General features: G+C 51.0%; 1 protein-coding gene across 1 annotated transcript; it reads left to right on the forward strand.

The window, feature by feature from the left end:
- Window positions 1–11,227: 11,227 nt before the first annotated feature.
- LOC120914399 (transforming growth factor beta activator LRRC33-like) lies at window positions 11,228–21,217 on the forward strand. The gene is made up of 2 exons (XM_040325093.1): window positions 11,228–11,318; window positions 20,005–21,217. Exon 2 carries the CDS (start codon window positions 20,017–20,019, stop codon window positions 21,022–21,024), a length of 1,008 nt encoding a protein of 335 aa, XP_040181027.1. The 5' UTR covers window positions 11,228–11,318; window positions 20,005–20,016; the 3' UTR covers window positions 21,025–21,217.
- Window positions 21,218–21,223: the final 6 nt, after the last annotated feature.

Consider the following 21,223-nt stretch of genomic DNA (forward strand, 5'->3'; position numbering starts at 1 on the left):
AATAAAGGGGGGTCCAACCCACTACTAGCAAGGAGGCCCTAATAAAGGGGGACCAACCCGCTACTAGCAAGGGGGACCTAATAAAGGGGGTCCAACCCACTACTAGCAAGGAGGACCTAATTAAGGGGGTGCAACCCGCTACTAGCAAAGGGGGCCTAATAAAGGGGGACCAACCCGCTACTAGCAAGGGGGACCTAATAAAGGGGGTCCAACCCACTACTAGCAAGGAGGACCTAATAAAGGGGGTCCAACCCGCTACTAGCAAAGGGGGCCTAATAAAGGGGGTCCAACCCACTACTAGCAAGGGGGGCCTAATAAAGGGGGTCCAACCCACTACTAGCAAGGAGGCCCTAATAAAGGGGGACCAACCCGCTACTAGCAAGGGGGACCTAATAAAGGAGGTCCAACCCGCTACTAGCAAGGAGGACCTAATAAAGGGGGTCCAACCCACTACTAGCAAGGGGGGCCTAATAAAGGGGGTCCAACCCACTACTAGCAAGGAGGCCCTAATAAAGGGGGACCAACCCGCTACTAGCAAGGGGGACCTAATAAAGGAGGTCCAACCCGCTACTAGCAAGGAGGACCTAATAAAGGGGGTCCAACCCACTACTAGCAAGGGGGGCCTAATAAAGGGGGTCCAACCCGCTACTAGCAAGGGGGACCTAATAAAGGGGGTCCAACCCGCTACTAGCAAGGGGGACCTAATAAAGGAGGTCCAACCCGCTACTAGCAAGGAGGACCTAATAAAGGGGGTCCAACCCACTACTAGCAAGGGGGACCTAATAAAGGAGGTCCAACCCGCTACTAGCAAGGAGGACCTAATAAAGGGGGTCCAACCCGCTACTAGCAAGAGGGACCTAATTAAGGGGCTATTTAGCTGTGAAGTTCTCAAACTAACATGTAAAGCCAAAATTTTAATGTCAGGATTGCCTGGAAACATTAACAGATCAGAAAGGCGAGTTACAGCGATCAAGGCTTATGTAAACCAAGATCCCACACACACACACCTGTATATATGTCAGCCCCCCCTCACACCTGTATATATGTCAGCCCCCCCCCCCACACCTGTATATATATCAACCCCCTCCCCCCCTCACACACATCAGAGATTTGAAATGTGATGACGGCAGAACATTCACATTCTCGTCATCAGGCAAAGGTTTTGGCGCCCCCTCTACCCAGAAGACTGGTACTGCTGATTAATGGCTCAGCCATGAGTAGCATCCTGATGAAAGAACTAACATGACGCCATCATAGAACCTCGAGTATTATGGGATGGAGGGATCTGAAGATTCATAGATACTATAGAGAGATGGGCAGTGGCGGTGCGTCCATAAGGGGTGCAGGAGCGCCCCCCCCCTCTCTCCTGAGTCCCCCCCCTCTCCTGAGCCCCCCCTCTCTCCTGAGCCCCCCCCCTCTCTCCTGAGTCCCCCCCCCTCTCCTGAGCCCCCCCCCACTCTCTCCTGAGCCCCCCCTCTCTCCTGAGCCCCCCCCCTCTCTCCTGAGTCCCCCCCCCCTCTCCTGAGCCCCCCCCCACTCTCTCCTGAGCCCCCCCCCCTCCCCTGAGTCCCCCCCCCTCTCCTGAGCCCCCCCCACTCTCTCCTGAGTCCCCCCCCTCTCCTGAGCCCCCCCTCTCTCCTGAGTCCCCCCCCCCTCTCCTGAGCCCCCCCCCCTCTCTCCTGAGCCCCCCCCCTCTCTCCTGCACCGTTCTGATCACCATAGATTAGTGCATTGCATGAATCTCTCTATGGTCGCTGCTAACCCCCCTATTCAGGTGCCGGCCAATTTTCGGGCGCCAGGCACCTGAATTCCATCGGTGGGGGTGTTGTTTGGAAGCACCTCATCAGAGCCATAGGCTCTAATAGGCGCCCCAAAAATGCCAACAGCGGGCGCCATGCTGTGTGGAATTCGCTTTGCTAACACTGAATCCACATCTCAGCCAATCAGGTTGCCAGGTCCGTTACCGGTCACCCGATCGGCTGATACGTCAGGCGCTGTGATTGGACGCCTGAGAGAGGACGGAAGAAGACATGGAGGACGTGCGGGAGACCGCCACTAACCCGCTCTGAGACACAAAGGGGTCACAGTGGCTGCATTTGATGGGCACAGTGGCTGCATTTGATGGGCACAGTGGCTGCATTTGATGGGCACAGTGGCTGCGTTTGAAGGGCACAGTGGCTGCGTTTGAAGGGCACAGTGGCGGCAATTGATGGGCACAGTGGTAGCGTTTAATGGGCACAGTGGCGGAAATTGATGGGCACAGTGGCTGCGTTTGAAGGGCACAGTGGCTGCATTTGAAGGGCACAGTGGCGGCAATTGATGGGCACAGTAGCTGTGTTTGATGGGCACAGTGGCTGTGTTTGATGGGCACAGTGGCTGCGTTTAATGGGCACAGTGGCTGCGTTTAATGAGCACAGTGGCGACAATTGATGCGCACAGTGGCGACAATTGATGCGCACAGTGGCGACAATTGATGGGCACAGTGACGACAATTGATGGGCACAGTGGTGACAATTGATGGGCACAATGGCAGCGTTTGATGGGCACAGTGGCAGCGTTTGATGGGCACAGTGGCAGCGTTTGATGGGCACAGTGGCTGCAATTTATGTTTTTTTTTTCAGTTAGTTTGCTCCCCCCAAAAAAAATTGGAGCACCAGCCGCCACTGGTCTCAACCCATTCTTCACAGAGGAACCAATAAACATGAACATCGGGAGACGGGTGTCTGCTTCTATTCTTCTTTTCTCTGGCACCATAATTGATCCTCAAGCGTTTCGGGATGGAGAGATCTGCAGATTGATAGATACTATAGGCAGACCGTTGACAGAATAGCTTCTTCTCTGAATGCCTATTGGACACTCGACCCGTTCTTCACACATGTAGCACCCTGGGGTTTAGGCAGGGGGAGGATGTAATACCCTGGGGTTTAGGCAGGGGGAGGATGTAGCACCCTGGGGTTTAGGCAGGGGGAGGATGTAGCACCCTGGGGTTTAGGCAGGGAGCTCCTCACAAATTTACTTGTCAGGAGTAGGGATGAGCTTCGAGTTCGACTCGAACATTGCCTGTTTGCCTGTTCGGCGAACAACGAACAATTAGGGGTGTTCGCGGCAAATTCGAAAAGCCGCGGAACACCCTGTAAAAGTCTACGGGAGAAATCTAAAGTGTTAATTTTAAAGGCTAATATGCAAGTTATTGTCCTAAAAAGTGTTTGGGGACCCGGGTCCTGCCCCAGGGGAGTGTTTGGGGACCCGGGTCCTGCCCCAGGGGAGTGTTTAGGGACCCCGGGTCCTGTCCCAGGGGAGTGTTTGGGGACCCGGGTCCTGCCCCAGGGGAGTGTTTGGGGACCCGGGTCCTGTCCCAGGGGAGTGTTTGGGGTCCCGGGTCCTGTCCCAGGGGAGTGTTTGGGGACCCGGGTCCTGCCCCAGGGGAGTGTTTGGGGACCCGGGGTCCTGCCCCAGGGGAGTGTTTGGGGACCCGGGTCCTGCCCCTGGGGAGTGTTTGGGGACACGGGTCCTGCCCCAGGGGAGTGTTTGGGGACCTGGGTCCTGCCCCAGGGGAGTGTTTGGGGACCCGGGTCCTGCCCCAGGGGAGTGTTTGGGGACCCGGGTACTGCCCCAGGGGAGTGTTTGGGGACCTGGGTCCTGCCCCAGGGGGAGTGTTTGGGGACCCGGGTCCTGCCCCATGGGAGTGTTTGGGGGCCCGGGTCCTGTCCCAGGGGAGTGTTTGGGGACCCGGGTCCTGCCCCATGGGAGTGTTTGGGGACCCGGGTCCTGTCCCAGGGGAGTGTTTGGGGACCCGGGTCCTGTCCCAGGGGACATGTATCAATGCAAAAAAAAGTTTTAAAAACGGACGTTTTTTCGGGAGCAGTGAATTTAATAATGCTTAAAGTGAAACAATAAAAGTATAATATTACTTTAAATTTCGTACCATGGGGGGGGGTGTAAAGTCAGCATGTGAAAAAGCGCATGTTTCCCGTACATAGAACTGTCCCTGCACAAAGTGTCATTTCTGAAAGAAAAAAAGGCATTTAAAACCGGCTTTGCGGCTCTAATGAATTGTCGGCTCTGGCAATTCAGAGATGATTCATTCATAAAAAATAAAAATAAAAAAGCTGGGGGTCCCCCCAAATTCCATTACCAGGCCCTTCAGGTCTGATATGGATATTAAGGGGAACCCCGCCGTCAATTTAAAAAAAAATGACGTGGGGTTCCCCCCAAATATCCATACCAGACCCTTCAGGTCTGGTGTGGATTTTAAGGGGAACCCCGCCCTCAATTTAAAAAAAAAATGACGTGGGGTTCCCCCCAAATATCCATACCAGGCCCTTCAGGTCTGGTGTGGATTTTAAGGGGAACTCCACCCCAAATTTTTTAAAAAAATGGCGTGGAGTTCCCCCAAAAATCCACACCAGACCCTTATCCGAGCACGTTAACCTGGCCGGCCGCAGAAAAGAGGGGGGGACAGAGTGCGGCCCCCCCCCTCTCCTGAACCGTACCAGGCCACATGCCCTCAACATGGGGAGGATGTCCCTATGTTGATGGGGACAAGGGCCTCATCCCCACAACCCTTGCCCGGTGGTTGTGGGGGTCTGCGGGCGGGGGGCTTATCAGAATCTGGAAGACCTCTTTAACAAAGGGGACCCCCAGATCCTGGCCCCCCCCTATGTGAATTGGTAATGGGGTACACTGTACCTCTACCATTTCACGAAGGAAGTGTAAATAGTTAAAAAAACACACTGACACCGTAGAAAAAAATCCTTTATTAATAAAAAAAATAAAAATCCAGCGATGTGAATCCACTGTCGGCCCGGCCCCCCGCTCCAATGTTGTCTTCTATCCAGCGACGGATGATCTCTCCAGCGACGGATGATCTGCGGTCCGGTCCAGCGATGCAGAAGATCCATCCGTCCAGAGCGCAGCAGGCGAGCTCCTCTCTCCGCTGGACACAGCCCAGCGGAATGACGCTATGGAGCTGTGACATTACTTATATAGGGGAAGCGGCCACCCGTCACGTGACCCGCCCCCTTGTACGTCACTGGGAAAGACCGGGAAATACATGGAAGTTGGAAGTACATACCTGGGCGCATGCTTGGGCCGGATCGGGATCGGCGTTCACCTGACATAACACGATTAGTAGAGACGTCCATAGACACCGTCTCTGCGCCTCTCCCCGGGACGGCATTCTGCGCACTACGCCACATCTTCCTCTGATCTATTTCTGTGCTCCGTCCGTGGAAGGAAGGAAACATCAGGGGAATACAGATAATCCCGTGTATGTGAAGACATGGCGGGCCGGGGCTTTTCACAGCGCAAAACAAAAGTCCGATGCAGAAACGACACGAGGAAGATCAAAGATGACACTTTTATGTGATTAACCCCCCCCCCCCCCCCCCCAAAAAAAAACAGTCACTGAGCCCAATACAGAAATGTAAATCTGATGATTGTAAGGCGGTCCCCCGAATACTTCTGAATTGGAATGTATATGATGAAGATGGTCCGTTCTTCAGAACACTTCCTTTATGAGGGTGGCTGTGCCGGGTTTACATGGCCACCCTCCTTGGCGTGTTCATAAGAAGGACAATATTCCTGTGTGCCAATGTACCCCCCCATACTCCTTCACATAGGATGGGGGGGGGGGGGGCGTGAGAAGGACAATATTCCTATGTACCCCATACTCCTTCACACAGGATGGGGGGGGGCCATGATAGGGGCAATATTCCTATGTACCCCATACTCCTTCATATAGGATGGGGGGGGGGGCATGATAGGGACAATATTCCTATGTACCCCATACTCCTTCATATAGGATGGGGGGGGGCATGATAGGGACAATATTCCTATGTACCCCATACTCCTTCATATAGGATGGGGGGGGGGCATGATAGGGACAATATTCCTATGTACCCCATACTCCTTCATATAGGATGGGGGGGGGCATGATAGGGACAATATTCCTATGTACCCCGTACTCCTTAATATAGGATGGGGGGGGGCGTGATGAGGACAATATTCCTATGTACCCCATACACCTTCACAAAGGATGGGGGGGGCCATGATAGGGACAATATTCCTATGTACCCCATACTCCTTCATATAGGATGGGGGGGGGTCGTGATGAGGACAATATTCCTATGTACCCAATACTCCCTCATATAGGATGGGGGGGGGCCATGAAAGGGACAATATTCCAATGTACCCCATACTCCTTCACACAGGATGGGGGGGCATGATAGGGACAATATTCCTATGTACCCCCATACTCCTTCACACAGGATGGGGGGGCATGATAGGGACAATATTCCTATGTACCCCATACTCCTTCATATAGGATGGGGGGGGGGTCGTGATGAGGACAATATTCCTATGTACCCCATACTCCTTCATATAGGATGGGGGGGGGGGGGGGCGTCATAAGGACAATATTCCTATGTACCCCATACTCCTTCATATAGGATGGGGGGGCCATGATAGGGACAATATTCCTATGTACCCCATACTCCTCACAAAGGATGGGGGGGCATGATAGGGACAATATTCCTATGTACCCCATACTCCTTCATATAGGATGGGGGGGGGCCATGACAGGGACAATATTCCTTTGTACCCCATACTCCTTCATATAGGATGGGGGGGGGGGTCGTCATAAGGACAATATTCCTATGTACCCCATACTCCTTCATATAGGATGGGGGGGGCCATGATAGGGACAATATTCCTATGTACCCCATACTCCTTCATATAGGACCCTATAGGAGGACAGCCATGCAGGGAAAGGCATCCAGCAAGACACCACATCTCCATGTGTAGGAATGCCGTCTCCTATGGCAACAGTCTTTACCAGTTCCTTCACTTTCACTACAATCTCTCCTCGTAGTTCTTCAACCCCCTGAGCCCCCGATCTCTCACCAGATCCTCTGAATCCCTTGAGCTATTATTGTTCGCATCATTTTCACTATATACGTCTTTCGCGGAATATTTTGGTTCTTTTGTAGAAAATGAAGGTCATCTTGTCCAGTGTCGGAGCCGGCAGTGATAAATCACCGACCCAAGGTTCTACTCCCCTCCCCCGTTCTTAACAAAAGCTTAAAAAATTGGCTTCAGTTTTACTTTTCCCCCCCCCCCCCTCCCCCGACCCCATATATACATTCATCTGTCATCCATTACCTGCCAATCGTATATCTGAATAGAGGAGCACATTGGGGGTGTAAGAAAGAATTCGGGGGATTATTGTGCCAGATAATATCGATGTTTATGATTTCATACGTAGTAAAAAGGCTTGGCAGGCGCGGTTTCTGGCACGCCATACATAGACAGATAGCGGTCAGATATCGAACAGAATGGTAAAGATAAAGAAGGTAGGGAGTGCAGGAACCTCCGTCGTTGGGTGGCCTCTGGTTATAGAATATGATATTGCAGCTTCAGATTTAGGGCTGTGACTGCGGGCAGGACACTACATTTTGGGGACACCTGACCGTCACACCTACCTGTATGATGGAAAGTTTGTGGCGATCCCTCCCAATGACAGTCAGAGATCGGGGGTTGCCCGTTTACAAAGCCAGCTCCATAAAGACATGGTGTGACCAGTGTGGTGTGGAGGAACTCGGGTGTCCTGCACAGAGCCCTGACCTCAACCCGACTTTTGGAAAGGTCTTTGATATAAAGGTCTTCTCATCCAACATGAGCCCCTGCCCTTAACCCTATGGAACACCTTTGGGGTGAGGTCTTCTCATCCAACATGAGCCCCTGCCCTTAACCCTACGGAACACCTTTGGGGTGAGGTCTTCTCATCCAACATGAGCCCCTGCCCTTAACCCTACGGAACACCTTTGGGGTGAGGTCTTCTCATCCAACATGAGCCCCTGCCCTTAACCCTACGGAACACCTTTGTGGTGAGGTCTTCTCATCCAACATGAGCCCCTGCCCTTAACCCTACAGAACACCATTGGGGATCAGGTCTTCTCATCCCAAAGGTGCTCAGTAGGTTTGAGGTCGTAGAGGTACTCAAGTGTTCTGCACAGAGCCCTGACCTCAACCCTACGGAACACCTTTGGGGTGAGGTCTTCTCATCCAACATGAGCCCCTGCCCTTAACCCTACGGAACACCTTTGGGGTGAGGTCTTCTCATCCAACATGAGCCCCTGCCCTTAGCCCTACAGAACACCTTTGGGGTGAGGTCTTCTCAGTAGGTTTGAGGTCATGGAAGAACTCGAGTGTGGAACCCTACTGAGCCCCTTTGGGATGAATTGGAATGCCGATGGTGAACCAGGTCTTCTCATCCATCGTCAGTACCTGACCTCACAAATGGGCACAAATTCCCACAGACACCAGGGGCATTAGGGGGGGGGGGGCTGGAGCCCCGAATGGGTCCCCGAAAACGCCCCAGGTCTCAGGCAACAACTGTTGCATTGTTAGCCCCAAGCCCCGCCGCCGAGTGGAGACCGATCTGATCCCGAGCGCCACCAGGTGCGGCCTAGTGACATAGAAGGTCCCGCCTACTGGAGCCTGCAGCGCCTATGATGGACTTTCCACTGGTCCAATGCCAGGGTATATAGGAATATTGTCCTTATCATGATTGCCCCCCACCCCACCCCATCCTATATGAAGGAGTATGGGGTACATAGGAATATTGTCCTCATCACGACCCCCCCCCCCATCCTATATGAAGGAGTAAGGGGGAACATAGGAATATTGTCCTCATCACGACCCCCCCCCCATCCTATTTGAAGGAGTATGGGGTACATAGGAATATTGTCCTTATCATGTCCCCCCCCCATCCTATATGAAGGAGTATGGGGTACATAGGAATATTGTCCTCATGACGACCCCCCCCCATCCTATATGAAGGAGTATGGGGTACATAGGAATATTGTCCTCATCACGACCCCCCCCCCATCCTATATGAAGGAGTATGGGGTACATAGGAATATTGTCCTTATGACGACCCCCCCCCATCCTATATGAAGGAGTATGGGGTACATAGGAATATTGTCCTCATCACGACCCCCCCCCCATCCTATATGAAGGAGTATGGGGTACATAGGAATATTGTCCCTATCACGCCCCCCCCCCCCATCCTATATGAAGGAGTATGGGTTACATAGGAATATTGTCCTCATCACCCCCCCCCCCCCATCCCATATGAAGGAGTATGGGGTACATAGGAATATTGTCCTTATCACGACCCCCCCCCCCATCCCATATGAAGGAGTATGGGGTACATAGGAATATTGTCCCTATCACGACCCCCCCCCCCCATCCTATATGAAGGAGTATGGGGTACATAGGAATATTGTCCTCATGACGCCCCCCCCCCCATCCTATATGAAGGAGTATGGGGTACATAGGAATATTGTCCTCATCACGTCGTCCCCCCCCATCCTATATGAAGGAGTATGGGGTACATAGGAATATTGTCCTTATGACGACCCCCCCCCATCCTATATGAAGGAGTATGGGGTACATAGGAATATTGTCCTCATCACGACCCCCCCCATCCTATATGAAGGAGTATGGGGGTACATAGGAATATTGTCCTCATCACGTCCCCCCCCCCCATCCTATATGAAGGAGTATGGGGTACATAGGAATATTGTCCCTATCACGACCCCCACCCCCATCCTATATGAAGGAGTATGGGGTACATAGGAATATTGTCCTCATCACGCCCCCCCCCATCCCATATGAAGGAGTATGGGGTACATAGGAATATTGTCCCTATCATGGCCCCCCCCCCATCCTATATGAAGGAGTATGGGGGTACATAGGAATATTGTCCCTATCACGCCCCCCCCCCCATCCTATATGAAGGAGTATGGGGTACATAGGAATATTGTCCTTATGACGACCCCCCCCCCCATCCTATATGAAGGAGTATGGGGTACATAGGAATATTGTCCTCATCACGCCCCCCCCCATCCCATATGAAGGAGTATGGGGTACATAGGAATATTGTCCGTATGACGACCCCCCCCCCATCCTATATGAAGGAGTATGGGGTACATAGGAATATTGTCCTTATCACGACCCCCCCCCCCATCCCATATGAAGGAGTATGGGGTACATAGGAATATTGTCCCTATCACGACCCCCCCCCCATCCCATATGAAGGAGTATGGGGTACATAGGAATATTGTCCTTATCACTCCCCCCCCCCCATCCTATATGAAGGAGTATGGGGTACATAGGAATATTGTCCGTATGACGACCCCCCCCCCATCCTATATGAAGGAGTATGGGGGTACATAGGAATATTGTCCTTATCACCCCCCCCCCCCACATCCTATATGAAGGAGTATGGGGTACATAGGAATATTGTCCTTATCACGTCCCCCCCCCCCATCCTATATGAGGGAGTATGGGGGATCATAGGAATATTGTCTTTATGACGACCCCCCCCCCATCCTATATGAAGGAGTATGGGGTACATAGAAATATTTTCCCTATCATGCCCCCCCCCCATCCTATATGAAGGAGTATGGGGTACATAGGAATATTGTCCTTATCATGCCCCCCCCATCCTATATGAGGGAGTATGGGGTACATAGGAATATTATCCCTATCACCCCCCCCCCCCCATCCTTTGTGAATGAGTATGGGGTACATAGGAATATTGCCCCCCCCCCCCCATCCTATATGAAGGAGTATGGGGTACATAGGAATATTGTCCCTATCATGCCCCCCCCCCCCATCCTCTGTGAAGGAGTATGGGGGTACATAGGAATATTGTCCTCATCACGACCCCCCCCCCCCATCCTATATGAAGGAGTATGGGGGTACATAGGAATATTGTCCTTATCATGCCCCCCCCATCCTATATGAGGGAGTATGGGGGTACATTGGCGCACAGGAATATTGCCCTTCTTATGAACACGCCAAGGAGGGTGGCCATGTAAACCCGGCACAGCCACCCTCATAAAGGAAGTGTTCTGAAGAACGGACCATCTTCATCATATACATTCCAATTCAGAAGTATTTGGGGGACCGCCTTACAATCATCAGATTTACATTTCTGTATTGGGGGGGGGGGGGGGTTAATCACATAAAAGTGTCATCTTTGATCTTCCGCGTGTCGTTTCTGCATCGGACTTTTGTTTTGCGCTGTGAAAAGCCCCGGCCCGCCATGTCTTCACATACACAGGATTATCTGTATTCCCCTGATGTTTCCTTCCTTCCACGGACAGAAATAGATCAGAGGAAGATGTGGCGTAGTGCGCAGAATGCCGTCCCGGGGAGAGGCGCAGAGACGGTGTCTATGGACGTCTCTACTAATCGTGTTATGTCAGGTGAACGCCGATCCCGATCCGGCTCAAGCATGCGCCCAGGTATGTACTTCCGTCTTCTGGAATCCGGTAACGAAAAGAACACTTTTTTATGGAGAGAGGAGGGAAGGAGAACCGTTGGGGCACACCAAGGCTCAGCATGCCGATGGGCGAAATTGGCACTGGCAGTAGGGTGACCACGTGTCCCGGATTGCCCGGGACAGTCCCCGCATTTTGCAGTTCTGTCCCGGGTCCCGGGCACCTTCAATCCAGGACAATACAGTGTCCCCGGAATGAAAGCCGCCCGATGAGCTGACGGTGGAAACTTTCTGTTTCCCAGCCCAGGGTGTTCGCCCCGCCAAATGCCCTGCCCACTGCGCCAAACCAGGGCGCGGTAAAAGCTGGTCGTTAACCACTTAAGACCCGGACTTTTATGCAGGTAATGGACCCGGACAGTTTTTGCGATTCGGCACTGCGCCGCTTTAACTGACAATTGCGCGGTCGTGCGACGTGGCTCCCAAACAAAATTGGCGTCCTTTTTTCCCCACAAATAGAGCTTTCTTTTGGTGGTATTTGATCACCTCTGCGGTTTTTATTTTTTGCGCTATAAACAAAAATAGAGCGACAATTTTGAAAAAAAAACAATATTTTTTACTTTTTTCTATAATAAATATCCCCATAAATATATAAAAAATCTATTTTTTCCCCTCAGTTTAGGGCGATACGTATTCTTCTACATATTTTTGGTAAAAAAAAATCGCAATAAGCGTTTATCGGTTGGTTTGCGCAAAATTTATAGCGTTTACAAAATAGGGGATAGTTTTATTGCATATTTAATTTTTTTTTTTTAACTACTAATGGCGGCGATCAGCGATTTTTTTTCGTGACTGCGACATTATGGCGGACACTTCGGACAATTTTGACACATTTTTGGGACCATTGTCATTTTCACAGCAAAAAATGCTATAAAAATGCACTGATTACTGTGAAAATGACAATTGCAGTTTGGGAGTTAACCACTAGGGGGCGCTGAAGGGCTTAAGTGTGACCTCATATGTGTTTTTAACTGTAGGGGGCGGGGCTGGACGTGTCACATCATTGATCGTGTTTCCCTATATCAGGGAACACACGATCGATGACAGCGCCACAGTGAAGAACATGGAAGCTGTGTTTACACACACCTCTCCCCGTTCTTCAGCTCCAGAGGACCGATCGCGGGACACCGGCGGCGATCGGGTCCCGCGGCTGGGCTTAAAGGGCCAGGTACGTGGATGTGCCCAGCCGTGCCATTCTGCCGACGTATATCGGCGTGAAGAGGTCCTTAAGTGGTTAAGAAGCGGGGCTGGGAAGCCGACATCCCTAACAACTGATGAGTCATCAGCTGTCAATGGGCTTCCCCGCTGACAGCTGAATAAAAATAAATAAAAAATAAAGCTGCCAATAATAAAATAAAAAAACAGCGTGGGGTCCCCCTCCCCTAGTCCATTCCAGACCCTTTTGGGTCCCCCCCCCCCCCGCCTGAATGCTACCACAACCACCAGCCAGGGTAAGATGGGGACGTGGTGCTTTGTGGTGCTACGGCCCTCCAGTTGTTCAGGAACTACAATTCCCATCATGCCCAGTCATGTCTTTGAATGTCAGAGTTTTACAATGCCTCATGAGATGTGTAGTTCTGCAACAGCTGGAGGGCCGTAGTTTGGAGATCCCTGGATTAGGGGGAGGGGGCACTATGTTTTTGGTGCTTTTTTTTTTTTTTAATAGCCGGGTGCCAGCAATTGCAACCGTGAGTCAATTTAAATGTGACTTGACTCTCTTTTTTTTTCTGTAGAAATGTCATTTTTGCTGCAGCAGGTTCTATACATGGTACAGATGCGCCACTTTACAGGCAGACTAAGGGGACCTCCCAGACACTATAGTTAGAGGAATTGTTCATTTTTATTGTTGTACTTTAAGCATAATTATAATCACTGCCCCTGAAAAATAACGATCATTTTTTTTGCATTGATACACGTCCCCCTAGGCAGTACCCGGACCCCCCCATACCTTTATTATGGCCGATTACTTGCATTAAAGCCTTTAAAATTGGCTAATTTATGTGAAGAAGGGGGGGTGTCCCTGATTGGTAGTTTGAAAATGTGGTCACCCTAACTGGCAGTTCAGGCTTATATGAGCTTGTTGGACCTCCCATTCCAAAACCATGACCATCAACGTGAAGCTGCCCACCATGGAGGTGCCCCCTTTCCCCCCATGGCCTTTAATATAATGTTACCTCCCTCTTTGTGACTAGAACACTTTTCAGTCTCCTGGGAAGACTTGACCCACGATTTTGGAGGGTGTCTGTGGGAATTTGTGCCCATTTGTGAGGTCGGGTACTGATGTTGGATGAGAAGACCTGGGCTCACAAATGGCATTCAGTAGGGTTGAGATCGGGGCTTTGAGCTTGTTGGATACCATATTTGTTAATTGGGAATTGCCCCATTGTGGTTAGAACATCCTCCACTCTTCTGGGAAGGCTTTCCTCAAGATTTTGAAGGGTGTCTATCAGGGGCGTTGCTAGGTGGTAAAAAGACCAGGGGCTTCAGCCCGAAGTCCGAGGCCGGCACCCGGGGGACACGGTGGAGTTGGGAGTGGCGCAGGGTTTTTTGGCTGGGCGGTGGGGTTGTGTGACCTACCTGACCTGGAGACAGACTTCATGTGACCTGCAGCTCAGCCGTGGTGTTTGGTGTGCGGCGCGCCCATCTTCATCACAGCAGGCAGCCAGAGGAGGAGAGGAGAGCCGCCCCCGCCTGAGCGCTGAGCAGGGATCTCATACGCATGTGGCACAGCCGCATTGTAATTCTCGCCTTCTGGAGCTTTGCAGCGCCTATGATGGACATCACATGTCCCGCGGCCCTGGCATTGGACCAGTGGAAAGTCCATCATAGGCGCTGCAGGCTCCAGAAGGCGGGACCTGCTATGTCACTAGGCCGCACCTGGTGGCGCTCGGGATCAGAATGGTCTCCACTCGGCGGCGGCGCTTGGGGCTAACAATGCAACAGTTGTTGCCTGAGATCTGAGGCTTTTTCGGGGACCCATTCGGGGCTCCACCCCCCCCCCCAATGCCCCTGGTGTCTGTGGGAATTTGTGCCCATTTGTGAGGTCAGGTACTGACGATGGATGAGAAGATCTGGTTCACCATCGGCATTCCAATTCATCCCAAAGGGGCTCAGTAGGGTTCCACACTCGAGTTCTTCCATGACCTCAAACCTATTGAGCACCTTTGGGATGAGAAGACCTCACCCCAAAGGTGTTCTGTAGGGTTAAGGGCAGGGGCTCATGTTGGGTGAGAAGACCTCACCCCAAAGGTGTTCTGTGGGGTTAAGGGCAGGGGCTCATGTTGGATGAGAAGACCTCACCCCAAAGGTGTTCTGTAGGGTTAAGGGCAGGGGCTCATGTTGGATGAGAAGACCTCACCCCAAAGGTGTTCTGTAGGGTTAAGGGCAGGGGCTCATGTTGGATGAGAAGACCTCACCCCAAAGGTGTTCTGTAGGGTTAAGGGCAGTGGCTCATGTTGGATGAGAAGACCTCACCCCAATGGTGTTCTGTAGGGTTAAGGGCAGGGGCTCATGTTGGATGAGAAGACCTCACCCCAAAGGTGTTCTGTAGGGTTAAGGGCAGGGGCTCATGTTGGATGAGAAGACCTCACCCCAAAGGTGTTCTGTAGGGTTAAGGGCAGGGGCTCATGTTGGATGAGAAGACCTCACCCCAAAGGTGTTCTGTAGGGTTAAGGGCAGGGGCTCATGTTGGATGAGAAGACCTCACCCAAAGGTGTTCTGTAGGGTTACGGGCAGGGGCTAATGTTGGATGAGAAGACCTCACCCCAAAGGTGTTCTGTAGGGTTAAGGGCAGAGGCTCATGTTGGATGAGAAGACCTCACCCCAAAGGTGTTCTGTAGGGTTACGGGCAGGGGCTAATGTTGGATGAGAAGACCTCACCCCAAAGGTGTTCCGTAGGGTTAAGGGCAGGGGCTCATGTTGGATGAGAAGACCTCACCCCAAAGGTGTTCTGTAGGGTTAAGGGCAGGGGCTCATGTTGGATGAGAAGACCTCACCCCAAAGGTGTTCTGTAGGGTTAAGGGCAGGGGCTCATGTTGGATGAGAAGACCTCACCCCAAAGGTGTTCTGTAGGGTTAAGGGCAGAGGCTCATGTTGGATGAGAAGACCTCACCCCAAAGGTGTTCTGTAGGGTTAAGGGCAGGGGCTCATATTGGATGAGAAGACCTCACCCCAAAGGTGTTCCGTAGGGTTGAGGTCAGGGCTCTGTGCAGAACACTTGAGTACCTCTATGACCTCAAACCTACTGAGCACCTTTGGGATGAGAAGACCTGATCCCCAATGGTGTTCCGTAGGGTTAAGGGCAGGGGCTCATGTTGGATGAGAAGACCTTATATCAAAGACCTTTCAAAAAGTAGGGTTGAGGTCAGGGCTCTGTGCAGGACAATGGAGTTCCTCCACACCACACTGGTCACACCATGTCTTTATGGAGCTGGCTTTGTAAACAGGCAACCCCCGATCTCTGACTGTCATTTGGAGGGATCGCCACAAACTTTCCATCATACAGGTAGGTGTGACGGTCAGGTGTCCCCAAAACGTAGTGTCCTGCCCGCAGTCACAGCCCTAAATCTGAAGCTGCAATATCATATTCTATAACCAGAGTCCGCCCAACGACGGACGTTCCTGCACTCCCTACCTTCTTTATCTTTACGATTCTGTCCGATATCTGACCGCTATCTGTCTATGTATGGCTTGCCAGAAACCGCGCCTGCCAAGCCTTTTTACTACGTATGAAATCATAATCATCGCTATTATCTGGCACAGTAATACCCCGAATTCTTTCTTACACCCCCAATGTGCTCCTCTGTTCAGATATACGATTGGCAGGTAATGGATGACAGATGAATGTATATATGGGGTCGGGGGGAGGGGGGGGTAAAAGTAAAACTGAAGCCAATTTTTTAAGCTTTTGTTAAGGAACGGGGGAGGGGAGTAGAACCTTGGGTCGGTAATTTATCACTGCCGGCTCCTACACTGGACAAGTTCACCTTCATTTTCTACAAAAGAACCAAAATATACCGCGAAAGACGTATATAGTGAAAATGATGCGAACAATAACTGAGAAGAACAATCATTCAAAGACGAAAACTTCTAAAAATTCCGATGGATGCGTCAAGAAAAAAAACCCTCAAATAATAAAGTCCATGTGCGAGATTTGGTTAACCGCTTGCCGACCGCTCGCCATGTAGATATACGTCGGCAGAATGGCGCGGCTGAGCAAACCGACGAATATATCCGTTGCTTTAAATTTTGTACGGTGCAGGCAGACCGCCTTCGCCTCCTCCGCTGCGAGAGAATGTGAGCCACCTCCGCTGCCTCCAGGCTCCTCCTCTGCTGCCTCCTCCTCCGCCACCTCCTCCTCCTCCTCCACCACCACCGCCTTCGCCTCCTCCGCTACGGGAGAATGTGAGCCGCCTACGCTGCCTCCTCCTCCTCCTCCTCCACCACCTCCCCCTCCGCCGCCACCTCCTCCTCCGCCGCCTCCTCCTCCTCCGCCACCTCCTCCTCCTCCTCCTCCGCCACCTCCTCCTCCGCCGCCTCCTCCTCCACCGCCGCCTTCGCCTCCTCCTCTGCGGGAGAATGTGAGCCGCCTACGCTGCCTCCTCCTCCTCCTCCTCCTCCTCCTCCGCCACCGCCGCCTCCTCCTCCTCCTCCACCGCTAGATGTAACAAACTTTTAACTCTTGCAGTGAGAAGGAGTGAGTCGGGCTTTAGAATCAGGTAGGGGAGTCGGGGGGAGTCGGGGGAAGTCGGGGGGGAGTCGGGGGAAGTCGGGGGGGAGTCGGGGGGGAGTCGGGGGGGAGTCGGGGGAAGTCGGGGGGGAGTCGGGGGGGGGGGGGCCCGTTTTAAAGTTCTTTTACTGTCAAAATATACAAACCATTAAAACGCCCGGATTCTGGGCACGGCGGCACTTCAAACAACTCCCAGCTGCTGATAGTTCCCCTCCCGCTGTTCAGCTGCTGGAGAGAAGAGGAGACCCGCCGAGACTCCAAATTACTTACAGCGCTGTGAAAAAGTATTTGCCCCCCCCCCCCCCTTCCTGATTTTCTTTTTCTTTTTTTTTATATTTGCCACACTTGTATGATTCCGATCATCAAATAAAATGTTAATATTACACAAAGATCGCGACCCGGTCCTGTGCTCTGTGACCGCGCCCGTGGGACCCGATCGCCGCCGGTGTCCCATGATTGGGTCACAGAGCTGAAGAACGGGGAGAGGTCGGTGTAAACAAACCTTTCCCTGTGCTTCTTAGTGAGCCTGTCATAGGGAACGACGATCAGTGACATCACACGCCAAGCCACGCCCCCCTACAGTAAGAAACACACATTAGGGAACACTTAACCCCCTTCAGCGCCCCCTACAGTCTAACCCCTTCACTGCCAGTGTCATTTTCACAGTAGTCAATTCATTTTCATAGCACTGATCGCTGTATAAATGACAATGGTCCCAAAATAGTGTCAATAATGTCGCAGTCATGACAAAAAAAACAAAATCGCAGATCGCCGCCATTACTAGAAAAAAATGAATTATTATTAATAAAAATGCCATAAAACTATCCCCTATTTTGTAGACGCTATAAATTTTGCGCAAACCAAATCGATAAACGCTTATTGCGATTTTTTTTTTTTTTTTACCAAAAATATGTAGAAGAATACGTATCGGCCTAAACTGAGGAAAAAAATGTTTTATATATGTTTTAGGGGGATATTTATTTTAGAAAAAAGTTAAAAATATTGCATTTTTTTTCAAAATTGTCGCTCTATTTTTGTTTATAGCGCAAAAAAAAAAAAAACGCAGAGGTGATCAAATACCACCAAAAGAAAGCTCTATTTGTGGGGAAAAAAATTACATAAATTTTGTTTGGGAGCCACGTTGCATGACCACGCAATTGTCTGTTAAAGCAACACAGTGCCGAATCGCAAAAAGGGGCCCGGTCCTTTAGCTGCATAATGGTCCGGAGCTTAAGCGGTTTAAAAGGGAAATAAGCCATCCAAACCTGCCTGACCCTATGTGAAAAAGTAATTGTGCACCGATTGGTGGCACTGATGGGCACTGATTGGTGGCACTCATGGGCATTGATTGGTGGCACTTGTCGCATTGATTAGTGGCACTCATGGGCATTAATTGGTGGTACCCATGGGGATTGATTGGTAACACCCATGGGTATTGATTGGTGACACCTATGAGCGTTGAATGGCGGCTCTCATGGGCATTGATTGGCGGCACTCATGGGCATTGATTGGTGGTACTCATGGGCATTGATTGGCGGCACTCATGGGCATTGATTGGTGATACTCATGGGCATTAATTGGTGTCACTCATGGGCATTAATTGGTGGTACCCATGGGCATTAATTGGTGGTACCCATGGGCATTAATTGGTGATACTCATGGGCATTGATTGGTGATACTCATGGGCATTAAATGGCGGCACTCATGGGCATTAATTGGTGGTACCCATGGGGATTGATTGGTGACACCTATGAGCGTTGGTGATACCCATGGGCATTGAATGGCGGCTCTCATGGGCATTGATGGGCATTGGTTGGCGGCACTCATGGGCATTAATTGGTGGTACCCATGGGCATTAATTGGTGGTACCCATGGGCATTAATTGGTGGTACCCATGGGCATTAATTGGTGGTACCCATGGGCATTAATTGGTGATACTCATGGGCATTGATTGGTGATACTCATGGGCATTAAATGGCGGCACTCATGGGCATTAATTGGTGGTACCCATGGGGATTGATTGGTGACACCTATGAGCGTTGGTGATACCCATGGGCATTGAATGGCGGCTCTCATGGGCATTGATGGGCATTGGTTGGCGGCACTCATGGGCATTGATTGGCGGCACTCATGGGCATTAATTGGTGGTACCCATGGGCATTGATTGGCGGCACTCATGGGCATTAATTGGTGGTACCCATGGGCATTGATTGGTGTCACTCATGGGCATTAATTGGTGGTACCCATGGGCATTAATTGGTGGTACCCATGGGCATTAATTGGTGATACTCATGGGCATTAATTGGTGGTACCCATGGGCATTAATTGGTGATACTCATGGGCATTAATTGGCGGCACTCATGGGCATTAATTGGTGGTACCCATGGGCATTAATTGGTGTCACTCACGAGCATTGGATTTTTTAAAATACATCGCTCATATTGCGAAACGCTCGTTAACCGCATTACTCACAATTCGGATTACGAGGATAATCCGTTCCAGGAGAACGCTTATAATCCAAAGTACTCGCATATCAAAGCGAGTTTTCCCATTGAAGTCAATGGTAACGAAAATAATTTGTTCCGCATTGACTTCAATGGGATGCAATACCGAATGCAGCCATTAGGTGGGGGGCGGGGCGCCAGAGAGCGCCGAAAACGGCCAAAAAGGCCCGAGGACACTTTGGCTCCTGCGCCCCCGTACCTCAGGCCAAATGAGGTACTGCAGGCCTATTTAGCTTGAATTCTGCTCGTCTTGCGAATCACTCGCAAACCGAGTCAGAATTTAAAAAAAAAAGTTGCTCGCAAATCAAAACGCTCTCAAACCAAGTTACTCTTAAACCGAGGTTCCACTGTATATGCATTGTACATCTCAATAAGGTTGGTGTTCCCAATGAATTAATAATTCCCCTTCCCTCCCTCCACAGGGTTCACCTACGATGGATTGCCGTGGCCTCTCCTTCTACTCCGTACCCACAAATCTACCAGAGAGGATAAGGAAACTAGATCTATCCTACAACTTCATTCAGAACCTGACCATCGCATCTATGTCAAGGCTGCACAACCTCGAGGATCTGGATCTTCACCACAATCACCTGGAAAGCATCGATCCCGGAGCCCTGAACTCTCTGACCAGGCTTCATTCTCTGAACCTGGCCTCCAATAGGCTGCACAAGTGTCCTGCCTCTCGGAGAGGAGTCTTTGACGGCACGCGGAGACTCGAAACGTTGAGCTTAGCAAACAACAACTTGGACGGCGAGGCGGTGCTCTGTTACTTATCAAACGTTACTTCACTAGTTCATCTAGACCTATCACGGAATGCTATTGTGTTGCTGTTCTCTGGAATGTTTGATGGAATTCCCAAGCTGTCAGAGTTGGATCTGTCCAATAACTTCATAGATGAGATACAAAGTGGTACGTTGGACTCGCTGAAGGATCTGCGAGTTCTGAACCTCGCTGAAAACGCCATTCGATGCATTTCAAGCTTTGATCTACACCAGCTGCACTCTCTGAACCTGAGTTCCAATATCATCGAGTTCTTTCTCACGAAAGAAGCTGGAGAACGCCATCAGCTAATCAGCCTAGACCTCAGCCGCAACAATCTTCGGAATTTTCCAGTTCTGACCCCATTCCAGATGGTGCAACACGTCAACCTCTCCGGAAACGGCATCGCCGACCTGGTCCCTTTATCTGACGCGACAGAAGACGACGACGAGGGTTGGTCGTGGTACGAAGCCACCACAGACCTGGACTTGCCCTCGGCCATTGAAAACTCTTTTTCACGGTTATCGAATGTAAGACATTTGGATCTGAGTAGCAACCTATTGGCCGCGATTCCCTGGAGTTATTTCTCCAAAATGAGCAGACTTAGTGATTTATTGCTTTCCGGGAACTGCCTTCAGAACCTCGATGGCCACGAAGGACCTCGGAGGTCTCGGAGACCATAAAAGGCTTGGACGTAACTCTGCCATCGTTAAAGGTTATAGATCTTCAAGCCAATTCCATTCGCTTCATCCCAAAATGGATATTTAATTTCCTGCCCGAAATTGAGCATATTAATCTTAAAAGCAACAAGATTGGATTTTGCTCAAGCCGCGCCCTTGGAAAGAAGAGATCTGCAATAAATCAGCGGCGGGACTGCAGTAC

This window comes from Rana temporaria, chromosome 9, assembly GCF_905171775.1.
Source record: "Rana temporaria chromosome 9, aRanTem1.1, whole genome shotgun sequence".
In the NCBI taxonomy this organism is placed as follows: domain Eukaryota; kingdom Metazoa; phylum Chordata; class Amphibia; order Anura; family Ranidae; genus Rana; species Rana temporaria.